At 44.6% G+C, this 15490-nt stretch overlaps 2 protein-coding genes across 2 annotated transcripts in view; one reads left to right on the forward strand and one right to left on the reverse strand.

Moving 5' to 3' along the window:
* LOC139421752 (NLR family CARD domain-containing protein 3-like) overlaps positions 1-15490 on the forward strand; it is a 1082035-nt gene that overhangs the window by 404436 nt on the left and 662109 nt on the right. The gene's annotated exons all lie outside the window — the stretch shown is intronic.
* LOC139421713 (rho GDP-dissociation inhibitor 2-like) overlaps positions 8546-15490 on the reverse strand; it is a 57711-nt gene continuing 50766 nt past the window's right edge. Inside the window, exons 5-6 of the mRNA XM_071172827.1 lie at positions 11222-11285; positions 8546-10828 (exon numbers count right to left, since the gene is read on the reverse strand). Of these exons, the coding sequence (XP_071028928.1) occupies positions 10629-10828; positions 11222-11285 (264 nt within the window). The 3' untranslated portion in view covers positions 8546-10628. The remainder of the gene's footprint in view (positions 10829-11221; positions 11286-15490) is intronic.

The raw sequence follows: 15490 nt of genomic DNA on the forward strand, positions 1-15490 counted from the left end.
GTATTTTTTTGTGAAGAATCAACAACAAGTGGGACACAATCATGAAGTGGAACGACATTTATTGGATATTTCAAACTTTTTTAACAAATCAAAAACTGAAAAATTGGGCGTGCAAAATTATTCAGCCCCTTTACTTTCAGTGCAGCAAACTCTCTCCAGAAGTTCAGTGAGGATCTCTGAATGATCCAATGTTGACCTAAATGACTAATGATGATAAATACAATCGACCTGTGTGTAATCAAGTCTCCGTATAAATGCACCTGCACTGTGATAGTCTCAGAGGTCCGTTAAAAGCACCCAGGAGACTCAGGATTCAGACTGCTCTCTGCTGGACTGGAGGATCCACACTGCAGACTGGAGAAACTCAAGTATGTAGAGGGTTTATGTCAATGTTCATATCAGACATGTTTGACTTATCAGGCTAGTTAAGACAAACATTCTTACCACCACTTGGACAAAGTTGTGTGTGTGTGTGTGTGTGTGTGTGTGTGTGTGTGTGTGTGTGTGTGTGTGTGTGTGTGTGTGTGTGTGTGTTCAGGTGTATCCCTCAATGACTGTCTGTTCTTCTGCTTACCGCTACAGTGTGGAACATGGTGGAGAGAACAGAATGAAACCTGGGCTTAGAAAATGTGAGTGTTGACTGAGGTGAAGAATAGGACTAAGAATAAGTCTTAATTCAAGTTAAGTCAAAGTCAAAGACCACCATCATTACTTACTTGGTCATATTAAATATCAGCTGTAGTTCTACAGAAGCAGAAATCAGGGACACCAAAGTTTAAAAATAATTGATTTGACACCATCATTACTTACTTGGTTAATTAATGTGAATTAGTGTGTTTTATATTACCATACAGTATAACATATGATCATTCAACAAGTCTCAAGTTACCTTAACTTCTCCTTTTGATACCTAGAAACATCTACATTAAATGAATTAGTAAAAAGTGAGTTAACATTCTAATGTGAATGATGATGATTTCTAATATTGTGTCTGGTTTCATCCATCAGATGTCTGTGATCTCACACTGGACCCAAACACAGTAAACAGACTCCTCTCTCTGTCTGAGGAGAACAGAAAGGTGACATGTAGGACAGAGGAGCAGCCGTATCCTGATCACCCAGAGAGATTTGAGGACTGTCGACAGGTGCTGTGTAGAGAGGGTCTGACTGGGCGCTGTTACTGGGAGGTAGAGTGGAGTGGGAGAAGGGCTGATATAGGAGTGACATATAAAGGAATCAGCAGGAGAGGAAGGGGTGATGACTGTTGTCTTGGATACAATGACAAGTCCTGGAGTCTGGACTGCTCTGACAACAGTTACACTGCCTGTCACAATAATAAACCCACTACCATAGACGTCCTCTACTCCAGCTCCCACAGAGTAGGAGTGTATCTGGACTGGCCAGACGGCACTCTGTCCTTCTATAGAGCCTCCTCTGACACACTGACCCACCTGCACACATTCACCTCCACGTTCACTGAGCCCCTCTATCCAGGGTTTAGGGTTCATGATGATACCTCAGTGTCACTGTGTCAGGTGGTCCCTGTGTCAAACACATGATGTATCACTCTAATCAGGGTCATGTTCAGTAAGACACACTGGAGCAACAATGTAGAATATTTTTCTAGTGTGTCAAACATATGATTGTATATATTCATGAATAAACACCATTGAAGTTGACAGACATTGTCAACTAGAGTCATTCATTAATATAATGAATCACCACACTGAGTTGTTAAAACGGATTTCATTTACAAATCATTGATCTTGTTGGTTTTTTCTCCCCAATTTCATAGTTTCCAATTGGTAGTTATATTCTTTTCTCATCGCTGCAACTCCCATACGGACCAGACTCCTAGGTAGTATTTTATATATATTTTATCTTTGTAGTTGTCCACATATTCTAAGACACAACCATCCAGAGTAGTGATGCAGATCGGGTTGGCGGGTGCGGGCAGCGATCGGTTGAAGCGCATGCATTTAGTTTTACTTGCATTTAAGAGCGGTTGGAGGCCACGGAAGGAGAGTTGTATGGCATTGAAGCTTGCCTGGAGGTTAGTTAACACAGTGTCCAGGGAGGGGCCCGAAGTATACAGAATGGTGTCGTCTACGTAGAGGTGGATCAGAGAATCGCCAGCTGCAAGAGCGACATCATTGATGTATACAGAGAAAAGAGTCGGCCCGAGAATTGAACCCTGTGGCACCCCCATAGAGACTGCCAGAGGTCCGGACAGCAGACCCTCCGATTTGACACACTGAACTCTGTCTAAGAAGTAGTTGGTGAACCAGGCGAGGCAGTCATTTGAGACACCAAGGCTGTTGTCTGCCGATAAGAATGTGGTGATAGACAGAGTCGAAAGCCTTGGCCAGGTCGATGAATACGGCTGCACAGTAATGTCTCTTATCGATGGCGGTTATGATGTCGTTTAGGACCTTGAGCGTGGCTGAGGTGCACCCATGACCAACTCTGACGCCAGATTGCATAGCGGAGAAGGTCATGTGGGATTCGAAATGGTCGGTGATCTGTTTGTTAACTTGGTAGGGTAGGATGGATATAGGTCTGTAACAGTTTGGGTCTAGGGTGTCTCCCCCTTTGAAGAGGGGGATGACCGTGGCAGCTTTCCAATCTTTAGGGATCTCAGATGATACGAAAGAGAGGTTGAACAGGCTTGTAATAGGGGTTGCAACAATTGCGGTGGATAATTTTAGAAAGAGAGGGTCCAGATTGTGAAGGAGAAATGGGTGAAGGAGAAATGGGTGAAGGAGAAATGGGGGAGGCTTGGGAAAGTTGCTGTGCGGGGTGCAGAGCTGTTGACCGGGGTAGGGGTAGCCAGGTGGAAAGCATGGCCAGCCGTAGAAAAATGCTTATTGAAATTCTCAATTATGGTAGATTTATCATGACAGTGTTTCCTAGCATCAGAGCAGTGGGCAGCTGGGAGGAGGTGTTCTTGTTCTCCATGGACTTTACAGTGTCCCAAAACTTTTTGCAGTTTATGCTACAGGATGCAAAATTCTGGTTGAAAAACCTAGCCTTTGCTTTCCTAACTGCCTGTGTATATTGGTTCCAAACTTCCCTGAACAGTTACATATCGCGGGGGCCAACTACTCAGTAATCTCCTCCATGAAGACTGGGGGTCAGCCTGATGAACCAAACTACTCAGTAATCTCCTCCATGAAGACTGGGGGTCAGCCTGATGAACCAAAATACCCAATAATCTTCCAACCTGAACACTGTTGATACCAGTTTATATCTGTACTGTCTTCCAACCTGAACACAGACCTGAACACTGTTGATACCAGGTTATATCTGTACTGTCTTCCAACCTGAACACTGTTGATACCAGGTTATATCTGTACTGTCTTCCAACCTGAACACAGACCTGAACACTGTTGATACCAGGTTATATCTGTACTGTCTTCCAACCTGAACACTGTTGATACCAGGTTATATCTGTACTGTCTTCCGACCTGAACACTGTTGATACCAGTTTATATCTGTACTGTCTTCCAACCTGAACACTGTTGATACCAGGTTATATCTGTACTGTCTTCCAACCTGAACACTGTTGATACCAGTTTATATCTGTACTGTCTTCCAACCTGAACACTGTTGATACCAGGTTATATCTGTACTGTCTCCCAACCTGAACACTGTTGATACCAGGTTATATCTGTACTGTCTTCCGACCTGAACACTGTTGATACCAGGTTATATCTGTACTGTCTTCCAACCTGAACACTGTTGATACCAGGTTATATCTGTACTGTCTTCCAACCTGAACACCAACCTGAACACTGTTGATACCAGTTTATATCTGTACTGTCTTCCAACCTGAACACCAACCTGAACACTGTTGATACCAGTTTATATCTGTACTGTCTTCCAACCTGAACACCAACCTGAACACTGTTGATACCAGTTTATATCTGTACTGTCTTCCATCCTGAACACTGTTGATACCAAGTTATGTCTGTACTGTCTTCCAACCTGAACACTGTTGATACCAGTTTATATCTGTACTGTCTTCCAACCTGAACACCAACCTGAACACTGTTGATACCAGTTTATATCTGTACTGTCTTCCGACCTGAACACTGTTGATACCAGTTTATATCTGTACTGTCTTCCAACCTGAACACCAACCTGAACACTGTTTATACCAGTTTATATCTGTACTGTTTTCCAACCTGAACACTGTTGATACCAGTTTATATATGTACTGTCTTCCAACCTGAACACTGTTGATACCAGGTTATATCTGTACTGTCTTCCAACCTGAACACCAACCTGAACACTGTTTATACCAGTTTATATCTGTACTGTTTTCCAACCTGAACACTGTTGATACCAGGTTATATCTGTACTGTCTTCCAACCTGAACACTGTTGATACCAGGTTATATCTGTACTGTCTTCCAACCTGAACACTGTTTATACCAGTTTATATCTGTACTGTTTTCCAACCTGAACACTGTTGATACCAGGTTATATCTGTACTGTCTTCCAACCTGAACACTGTTGATACCAGGTTATATCTGTACTGTCTTCCAACCTGAACACTGTTGATACCAGGTTAAATCTGTACTGTCTTCCAACCTGAACACTGTTGATACCAGGTTATATCTGTACTGTCTTTCACTTATTTTATTAGATGAATAAATAAAACCTAATTGAGGAATGTTTTTACTTGTAATGACCTGTGTTCTGTTAAAAACCCTGATTTAAACTGAGATTCAGTGATATGACAGTGTCTTTATCCATATAAGTACCTGATTCAGACTGCGTTGTGCTCCAGTCCAGAGGCTCTTTGTGTGATTCATTGAATGTAACGGAGTTGAAGTTGTGTTCCCAGAAGTCCACAGGATGGCGCCAGAGCAGCATAAATGGACTGGTGAGACCTGAGTAATGTACCAGGGGAATACACTTATAACCAGCAGTATGTGGACACGCCTTCAAATCAGTGGAATCGAATAATTCAGCCACACCTGTTGCTGACAGGTGTATAAAATCGAGCAGACAGTCATGCAATCTCCACAGACAAACATTGGCAGTAGAATGGCCTTATTGAAGACTTCAGTGACTTTCAACGTGGCACCGTCATAGGATGCCACCTTTCCAACAAGTCAGTTTGTCAAACTACTGCCCTTCTAGAGCTGCCCGGGTCAACTGTAAGTGCTGTTATTGTGAAGTGGGAAACGCCTAGGAGCAATAACGACTCAACCGCGATGTGGTAGGCCACACAAGCTCACAGAACGGTACTGCCGAGTGTCTACGGAGATTTCATGGCTGTGTGCTCGATTTCATACACATGTCAGCAACGGGTGTGGCTGAAATAGCCAAATCCGCTAAATTTGAAAGGGTGTATATATAGAGTGTACCTTCACCTATCGTCCGCTTATTCGAGTGCCTTATTTGGAATGATGTTGAGTCCACATGTTCAGACAGACAGGAAGTGGCTGATTAAATCACCTTTATTAAAAGATACAAGATGCTGGAATACCAACACTTTAGAATGCAGAAGTACTTTACACACAGGCCCAGGCTTGTGTCCAATATGGCCCCTTATTCACTATATAGTGCACTACTTTACACACAGGCCCAGGCTTGTGTCCAATATGGCCCCTTATTCACTATATAGTGCACTACTTTACACACAGGCCCAGGCCTGTGTCCAATATGGCCCCTTATTCACTATATAGTGCACTACTTTACACACAGGCCCAGGCTTGTGTCCAATATGGCCCCTTATTCACTATATAGTGCACTACTTTACACACAGGCCCAGGCTTGTGTCCAATATGGCCCCTTATTCACTATATAGTGCACTACTTTAGACCAGAGCCATGTTCCCTATATAGTGCACTACTTTAGACCAGAGCCCTATTCCCTATATAGTGCACTACTTTAGACCAGAGCCCTATTCCCTATATAGTGCACTACTTTATACTACAGCCCTATTCCCTATATAGTGCGCTACTTTAGACCAGAGCCATGTTCCCTATATAGTGCACTACTTTAGACCAGAGCCCTATTCCCTATATAGTGCACTACTTTAGACCAGAGCCCTATTCCCTATATAGTGCACTACTTTATACTACAGCCCTATTCCCTATATAGTGCACTACTTTATACTACAGCCCTATTCCCTATATAGTGCACTACTTTATACTACAGCCCTATTCCCTATATAGTGCACTACTTTATACTACAGCCCTATTCCCTATATAGTGCACTACTTTATACTACAGCCCTATTCCCTATATAGTGCACTACTTTATACTACAGCCCTATTCCCTATATAGTGCACTACTTTATACTACAGCCCTATTCCCTATATAGTGCACTACTTTATACTGCAGCCCTATTCCCTATATAGTGCACTACTTTATACTACAGCCCTATTCCCTATATAGTGCACTACTTTATACTGCAGCCCTATTCCCTATATAGTGCACTACTTTATACTACAGCCCTATTCCCTATATAGTGCACTACTTTATACTGCAGCCCTATTCCCTATATAGTCCACTACTTTTAACCAGAGCCCTGAATAGACCAGACACCTAATCATGTGTATATATCTGAATCTAGCATTGTGTTTGTCCTGTTAATCACCCTGTGAATGACTCTATGGGTCCAGGTTAATAGAATGACTCTCTATGGGTCCAGGTTAACACTCTATAAAGGGGACAGAATGACTCTATGGGTCCAGGTTAACACTCTATAAAGGGGAATAGAATGACTCTCTATGGGTCCAGGTTAACACTCTATAAAGGGGAATAGAATGACTCTCTATGGGTCCAAGTCAACACTCTATAAAGGGGAATAGAATGACTCTCTATGGGTCCAAGTTAACACTCTATAAAGGGGAATAGAATGACTCTCTATGGGTCCAAGTTAACACTCTATAAAGGGGAATAGAATGACTCTCTATGGGTCCAAGTTAACACTCTATAAAGGGGAATAGAATGACTCTCTATGGGTCCAGGTTAACACTCTATAAAGGGGAATAGAATGACTCTCTATGGGTCCAAGTCAACACTCTATAAAGGGGAATAGAATGACTCTCTATGGGTCCAAGTCAACACACTATAAAGGGAATTAGAGTCCATTTGGAACACAGCCACAGTAGTAATAACAAAGGTATTTTTGATCTAAATCCCTGTAAATATCTGCGGTATCCTTGGCAACCCATTTCAATCTGCAGGTTGGTTTTTTTTCTTTTCAAAATCACAACGTGACAGTAAAACAGTCTTTAAAGAAAGAAGAGATGTGAAACCATGCAACACTCAACAAGCCCACGTTACAGTTACTTCTGGGTTCGCCACCGTTTTGAATGGCATCATCAATATCATCATCAATATCATGATCAATATCATGATCATCAATATCATGATCATCATCATCAATATCATCATCATCATCATCAATATCATGATCATCATCATCATCAATATCGTGATCATCACAATCAATATCATGATCATCATCAATATCATGATCAGCATTAATATCATGATCATCATTAATATCAATATCATGATCATCATTAATATCAATATCATGATCATCATCATCAATATCATCATCATCATCATCAATATCATCATCACCATCATCATCATCATCATCAACACTTACAACACCATAAGACTTCACACAATAGTGACAAGGACGTTTTTTTTGGGGGGGGGGGGGGGGGGACAGCATCGATCAAATCTCGAAGACCTCATCCACTGAGTTTCCATGACAGGACAAAACGGGTCACGTCGTAGATAGAACGGAGTTCTCTTCTGTTTCATTAGTTCGTTACCCGAGTCCATCGCTGCCTTTAGGCCTCATGCTTGGTGTTAAAGGGGGACAGTGACCCCGAGCAACAGATATACACTACACTTCAGCAAACTAACCACTGGCACCAAACGCTAACCTGCTGCTCCCAGATCAGTGTCTAACCTACTGCTCCCAGATCAGTGTCTAACCTACTGCTCCCAGATCAGTGTCTAACCTGCTGCTCCCAGATCAGTGTCTAACCTGCTGCTCCCAGATCAGTGTCTAACCTGCTGCTCCCAGATCAGTGTCTAACCTCTGTGTTGGTACCAAACGCTAACCTGCTGCTCACAGATCAGTGTCTAACCTGCTGCTCCCAGATCAGTGTCTAACCTGCTGCTCCCAGATCAGTGTTGTGCCACCATTCCATTCATTGTCATGTTTGGATGCCAGGAAGTAGCTAGGAGTGACATGATGGTCCAAGCATACTGATATACCCAGGCTAACCAATCACCATCGTAACATTCTAATTTACATTCTGACTGGAATAATCATGTCATGATACTTTGGGTGCTAACAGTGGCGCCCATTAAGGAACCTCCAACCCAGTTGACCCTCTACTGTACTGTATAGATATGTCTCAGGGTCACTACCTAACAGAGAGGTAAAGACACTGTGTAGGCTACTTCTGTTGGGCTGTATTCTGTAGCGACTACTACAGAGCATATTGTACACATCACAATCACATTTTCTTCATCATAGCCAGACAACAGGCTTCCTCAGGATGTTTACATGATGTTTAATGGGAGATGGTTGATACATGGTGAATGGCGTTATCTTTTAAAGAGCAACTCTCTCAATAGGCAAAGAGGCAGACATTGGGGAAATGACATTCAAGCAGCATTGAAAAAATAGAGCAACTATAAGGGCAAACCTGAGAAAACAACAGTTGTCTGTTGATATGTTACCATGGTAAAACTCCTCCAGACAGCGTGAAACCATGTTGTTTTACATGAATCCAATAACAGCTCAGGTGTGTCAAGTATAACAGAGACAGAAGGCAACTGAAAGACACAGTAACAGAAATTAGATTCTAGATGTAGGACTTAGAAGATGGTCATTCTAGAACTATAACTTAGAAGATAGTCATTCTAGATGTAGAACTTAGAAGATGGTCATTCTAGATGTAGGACTTAGAAGATGGTCATTCTAGAACTATAACTTAGAAGATGGTCATTCTAGATGTAGAACTTAGAAGATGGTCATTCTAGATGTAGGACTTAGAAGATGGTCATTCTAGATGTAGGACTTAGAAGATGGTCATTCTAGAACTATAACTTAGAAGATGGTCATTCTAGATGTAGGACTTAGAAGATGGTCATTCTAGATGTAGAACTTAGAAGATGGTCATTCTAGATGTAGAACTTAGAAGATAGTCATTCTAGATGTAGAACTTAGAAGATGGTCATTCTAGATGTAGCACTTAGAAGATGGTAATTCTAGATGTAGGACTTAGAAGATGGTCATTCTAGATGTAGAACTTAGAAGATGATATTTCTATAACTATAACTTAGAAGATGGTCATTCTAGACGTAGGACTTAGAAGATGGTAATTATAGATGTAGAACTTAGAAGATGGTCATTCTAGAACTAGAACTTAGAATATGGTCATTCTAGAACTAGAACTTAGAAGATGGTCATTCTAGAACTAGAACTTAGAAGATGGTCATTCTAGATGTAGGACTTAGAAGATGGTCATTCTAGATATAGGACTTGGAAGATGGTCATTCTAGAACTAGAACTTAGAAGATGGTCATTCTAGATGTAGGACTTAGAAGATGGTAACTTCTTGAGGAGTATGAGACACACTGTTGTCAAACATTCTAACTGATAACTAACATTACAAAGGGCTGCTCCTTGAAACCTTGTTGAACTGGCAATTTTCTGAATAGAACACTTTAGAATAACCTTCTAGAATGTGCCTCTCCCACTATGGGGTGTAAATACATATCCATACTCCAACTTCACTGTATGAGTGAGTCCCACGGGTTTAACTTCATTTGATCCCCTTCAGTTAACACACTGTAGTAGAGAGCATCAGATTACATCACACATAGACAAGTGTATCTCCACCTACAGCTCATACCCCCTGCCTCCCAAAATGGCCCCCTATTCCCTACATAGTGCACTACTTTTAACCAGAGTCCTGCGGGTAGTGCACTATATAGGGAATAGGGGGCCATTTTGGGTTGTAGCCCACGATGTTCGGTTGTCTACTATGATGTGATACTAGTTTGGTTTATGACAACATCCTCTCTGTCCCGTTCTAGACCGTGCCTAACCTAACTTCCTGTTTACACCTTTCATACCGGCCTCTGTCGTTTACTATTATACAGGTGGGCCTTGGAGGGAGGGGGGAGAGGAGGGGGGAGGAAGAAAGAGGGAGAGACAGTCCTTCTAAATGAAGAGGGAGAGAAGGATGAGGTCTCTATCCATCCCAGTCCTTCTAAATGAAGAGGGAGAGGGGAGACACAGGGAGAGGGAAGCATGGAGAGAAGGATGAGGTCTCTATCCATCCCAGTCCTTCTAAATAAAGAGGGAGAGAAGGAGGGAGAGGGGAGACACAGGGAGAGGGAAGCATGGAGGGAAGGATGAGGTCTCTATCCATCCCAGTCCTTCTTGATGGAGGAAGGAGGGATGAAAGTGGGGGAGACGGGAGAGAGAAGGGGTAAGAAGGAAGGAAGGAAGGAAGGAAGGAAGGAAGGAAGGAAGGAAGGAAGGAAGGAAGGAAGGAAGGAAGGGGAAAGGGAGAGGTGGAGACACAGGGAGAGGGAAGGAGGGAGAGAGAAATGAGGCTCCTCTCTATTCGTCCCAGTCCTTCTTGATCCCCAGGTTCCACTCCCAGGAGAGATGGTCGGTCTTGTCGTCGTCGGTGAAGTGGGACTTGATGTGGTAGCTGCCTCTGACAATCATGCCTTTGGGCGCCTCCTCCACCGGGGTCATGAACTCGTGCTCCTCCACCCGCGGCCCGTAGCTGCCCACCATGTACACCGCCTTGTCCACTGCATGACACAAAATGGACGCTCAGTTGCACACTTGCTAGACAGGTTTGGGTGAATGTGGGGGAAACTGACATCTTGTGTCGATGACAACACACCAAATGGCAGCTCAGTTGCATCGCTGTTAACCCGGAATTAGGTGTACGTGTGGAAACTGTGATGTCTTGTGTCGATGACAACACACCAAATGGCAGCTCAGTTGCACCACTGTTAACCCGGAATTAGGTGTACGTGTGGAAACTGTGATGTCTTGTGTCGATGACAACACATAAAATGGCAGCTCAGTTGCACCCTTGCTAGCCAGGGTTTAGGTGTATGTATCAGAAACTGACACGATCTACGGGCCTAAACAGCACAGCGTATCCACAGCTCGGCACAAAATGGGGTCCTCCTTACCTCTGATTCCTTTCCTGTAGGTCAGATGGACGTACTTCAGCCCAGACACAATATCCCTGTTAACCTGGAGAGGAGAGGAGGGGAGGGGAGGGGAGGGAAGGGGAGAGGAGAGGAGGAAGGGAGGGGAAGGGAGGGGAGGGGAGTTATCAGGAGCAATAAATAAACAAAGTAAATTCATTGGGACTGGAAATCTGAAATGCATTTAAACACAGTATGAACTTATATGGAGGAGATGAGAGGAGGAGGGGAGAGAAGAGAAGAGGAGAGGAGAGGAGAGGAGATTGGAGAGGAGAGGAGAGGAGAGGAGAGGAGAGGAGAGGAGAGGAGAGGAGGGGAGAGGAGAGGAGGGGAGAGGAGAGGAGAGGAGAGGAGAGGAGAGGAGAGGAGAGGAGAGGAGAGGAGGAGGGGAGAGGAGAGGAGAGGAGGGGAGAGGAGAGATTGGAGGAGGGGAGAGATTAGAGGAGGGGAGAGATTAGAGGAGGGGAGAGGAGAGATTGGAGGAGGGGAGAGATTAGAGGAGGGGAGAGGAGAGATTGGAGGAGAGGAGAGATTAGAGGAGGGGAGAGGAGAGATTGGAGGAGAGGAGAGGAGAGGAGAGATTGGAGGAGGGGAGAGGAGAGGAGAGATTGGAGGAGGGGAGAGGAGAGGAGAAGAGAGGAGAGGAGAGGAGAGGAGAGGAGAGGAGAGGAGAGGAGAGGAGGGAAAGGAAAGGAAAGGAGAGGAGAGTTATCGTATATGAAGTCTCATCAAGAGGCAACTTTACATGACACCCTACTCCCTATTCAGTGCACAATGTTTGACCAGGGCCCTTAGCCCTATAGACCCTGGTCTAAAGTAGTGCCCTTAGTCCTATAGGCCCTGGTCTAAAGTAGCGCCCTCAGCCCTATAGGTCCTGGTCTAAAGTAGTGCCCTTAGTCCTATAGACCCGGGTCTAAAGTAGTGCTCTTAGTCCTATAGGCCCTGGTCTGAAGTAGTGCCCTCAGCCCTATAGGTCCTGGTCTAAAGTAGTGCCCTCAGCCCTATAGGTCCTGGTCTAAAGTAGTGCCCTTAGTCCTATAGGTCCTGGTCTAAAGTAGTGCCCTTAGTCCTATAGGTCCCGGTCTAAAGTAGTGCCCTCAGCCCTATAGGTCCTGGTCTAAAGTAGTGCCCTTAGTCCTATAGACCCTGGTCTAAAGTAGCGCCCTCAGCCCTATAGGTCCCGGTCTAAAGTAGTGCCCTCAGCCCTATAGACCCTGGTCTAAAGTAGTGCCCTTAGTCCTATAGACCCTGGTCTAAAGAAGTGTCTTTAGCCCTATAGGTCCTGGTCTAAAGTAGTGCCCTTAACCCTATAGGCCCTGGTCTAAAGTAGTGCCCTTAGTCCTATAGGTCCTGGTCTAAAGTAGTGCCCTCAGTCCTATAGGCCCTGGTCTAAAGTAGTGCCCTTAGCCCTATAGGCCCTGGTCTAAAGTAGTGCACTATATATGGAATAGGGTGCCATTTGAGGTAAAAAATCCCTAACAGTTGTTTTGGTGGCCTAGTGATGGAAGTCAGTCCCACTGCCTGTTCAATGGTGCTTCTAAACCATCTCCAGAGAAGGTTTCCTGTTGGCATTTAAAAAGCCATTTTGTACCTTTATAGACGAGCAGACATGCCGTAGCCTGACACCGCCTGGTATAGAGGTCCTGGATGGCAGGAAGCTTGACCCAAGTGATGTACTGGGCCGTTCGCACTACCCTCTGTAGTGCCTTGCGGTCGGAGGCCGAGCAGAATTCCATACCAGGCGGTGATACAAACAGTTAGGATGCTCTCGATGGTGCAGGTGTAGAACCTTTTGAGGATCTGAGGACCCATGCCAAATTTTTTCAGTCTCTTGAGGGGGAATAGGTTTTGTCGTGCCCTCTTCAGGACTGTCTTGGCATGCTTGGACTATGTTAGTTTGCTGGTGACGTGGACACCAAGGAACTTGAAGCTCTCGACTTGCTCCACTACAGCCCCATCGATGAGAATGGGGGCGTGCTCGGTCCTCGTTGTCCTGTAGTCCACAATCATCTCCTTTGTCTTGATCACATTGAGGAAGAGGTTGTTGTCCTGGCACCACACGGCCAGGTCTCTGACCTCCCTATAGGCTGTCTCGTCGTTGTCGGTGATCAGGCCTACCACTGTTTTGCCATCGGCAAACTTGATGATGTATTGGAGTCGTGCCTGGCTGTGCAGTCATGAGTGAACAGGGAGTACATTAGGGGACTGAGCACACACCCCTGAGGGGCCCCTGTGGTGAGGATCAGCATGGCAGATGTGTTGTTACGTACCCTCATCACCTGGGGGTGGCCCGTCAGGAAGTCCAGGATCCAGTTGCAAAGGGAGGTGTTTAGTCCAAGGGTCCTTGGCTTATTGATGAGCTTTGGGGGCACTATGGTGTTGAACACTGAGCTGTAGTCAATGAATAGCATTTTCATTGGTGTTCCTTTTGTCCAGGTGGGAAAGGGCAGTGTGGAGTGCAATAGAGATTGCATCATCTGTAGATCTGTTAGGGCGGGTATGCAAAGTGGAGTGGGTCTAGGGTTTCTGGGATAATGCTGTTGATGTGAGCCATGACCAGCCTTTTAAAGCACTCCATGGCTACAGATGTGAGTGCTACGGGTTGGTAGTCATTTAGGCAGGTTACCTTAGTGTTCTTGGGAACAGGGACTATGGTGGTCTGCTTAAAACACGTTGGTATTACAGACTAAGTCAGGGACAAGTTGAAAATGTCAGTGAAGACACCTGCCAGTTGGTCAGCACATGCTCGCAGTACACGTCCTGGTAATCCGTCTGGCCCTGCGGCCTTGTGAATGTTGACCTGTTTAAAGGTCTTACTCACATCGGCTGAGGAGAGCTTGATCACACAGTCTTCCAGAACAGCTGGTGCTCTCATGCATATTTCAGTGTTATTTGCCTCGAAGCGAGCATATAAGTAGTTTGCTCGAGCGTCAGAACCGGTGTAGTACGACTCGATCTTAGTCCTGTATTGACACTTTGCCTGTTTGATGGTTCGTCGGAGGGCTTTGTGGGATATATTATAAACTTCCGGGTTAGAGTCCTGCTTCTTGAAAGCGCCAGCTTTCGCCTTTAATTCAGTGCAGATATTGCCTGTAATCCATGGCTTCTGGTTGGGGTATGTACATACGGTCACTGTGGGGACGACGTCATCGATGCACTTATTGATGAAGCCAATGACAGATGTGGGGTACTCCTCAATGCCATCGGAGAGGAATCCCGGAACATTTTCCAGTCTGTGCTAGCATAACAGTCCTGTTGCTTAGCAACTGCTTCCTCTGACCACTTTTTTATTGATTGAGTCACTGCTGCTTCCTGCTTCAATTTTTGCTTGTAAGCAGGAATCAGGAGGATAGAATTATGGTCAGGTTTGCCAAACGGAGGGCGAGGGAGAGCTTTGTATGCGTCTCCTCATACCCTCATAAAACTGACTATCCCACCGATCCTTGACTTCGACGATGTCATTTACAAAATAGCCTCCAAAACCCTACTCAGCAAACTGGATGTAGTCTATCACAGTGCCATCCGTTTTGTCACCAAAGCCCCACTGGTCATCCCCAAAGCCAACACCTCCTTTGGCCGCCTTTCCTTCCAGTTCTCTGCTGCCAATGACTGGAAGGAATTGCAAAAATCACTGAAGCTGGAGACTCATATCTCCCTCTCTAACTTTAAGCATCAGCTGTCAGCTCACTGTACCTGTACACAGCCTATCTGTAAATAGCACACCGAACTACCTCATCCCCATATTGTTATTTATCTTCTTGCTCTTTTGCATCCCAGTATCTCTACTTGCACATCTATCACTCCAGTGTTCATTTGCTAAATTGTAATTATTTTGCCTCCTCCTTTATGTCACACTGCTATGCTTTATCTTGACCAGGTCGCAGTTGTAAATGAGAACTTGTTCTCACCTGGCCTACCTGGTTAAATAAAGGTGTTCTCACCTGGCCTACCTGGTTAAATAAAGGTGTTCTCACCTGGCCTACCTGGTTAAATAAAGGTGTTCTCAACTAGCCTACCTGGTTAAATAAAGGTGTTCTCAACTAGCCTACCTGGTTAAATAAAGGTGTTCTCAACTAGCCTACCTGGTTAAATAAAGGTGTTCTCAACTAGCCTACCTGGTTAAATAAAGGTGTTCTCAACTAGCCTACCTGGTTAAATAAAGGTGTTCTCAACTAGCCTACCTGGTTAAATAAAGGTGTTCTCAACTAGCCTACCTGGTTAAATAAAGGTGTTCTCAACTAGCCTACCTGG

This window comes from Oncorhynchus clarkii, chromosome 12, assembly GCF_045791955.1.
Source record: "Oncorhynchus clarkii lewisi isolate Uvic-CL-2024 chromosome 12, UVic_Ocla_1.0, whole genome shotgun sequence".
NCBI classification, from domain to species: domain Eukaryota; kingdom Metazoa; phylum Chordata; class Actinopteri; order Salmoniformes; family Salmonidae; genus Oncorhynchus; species Oncorhynchus clarkii.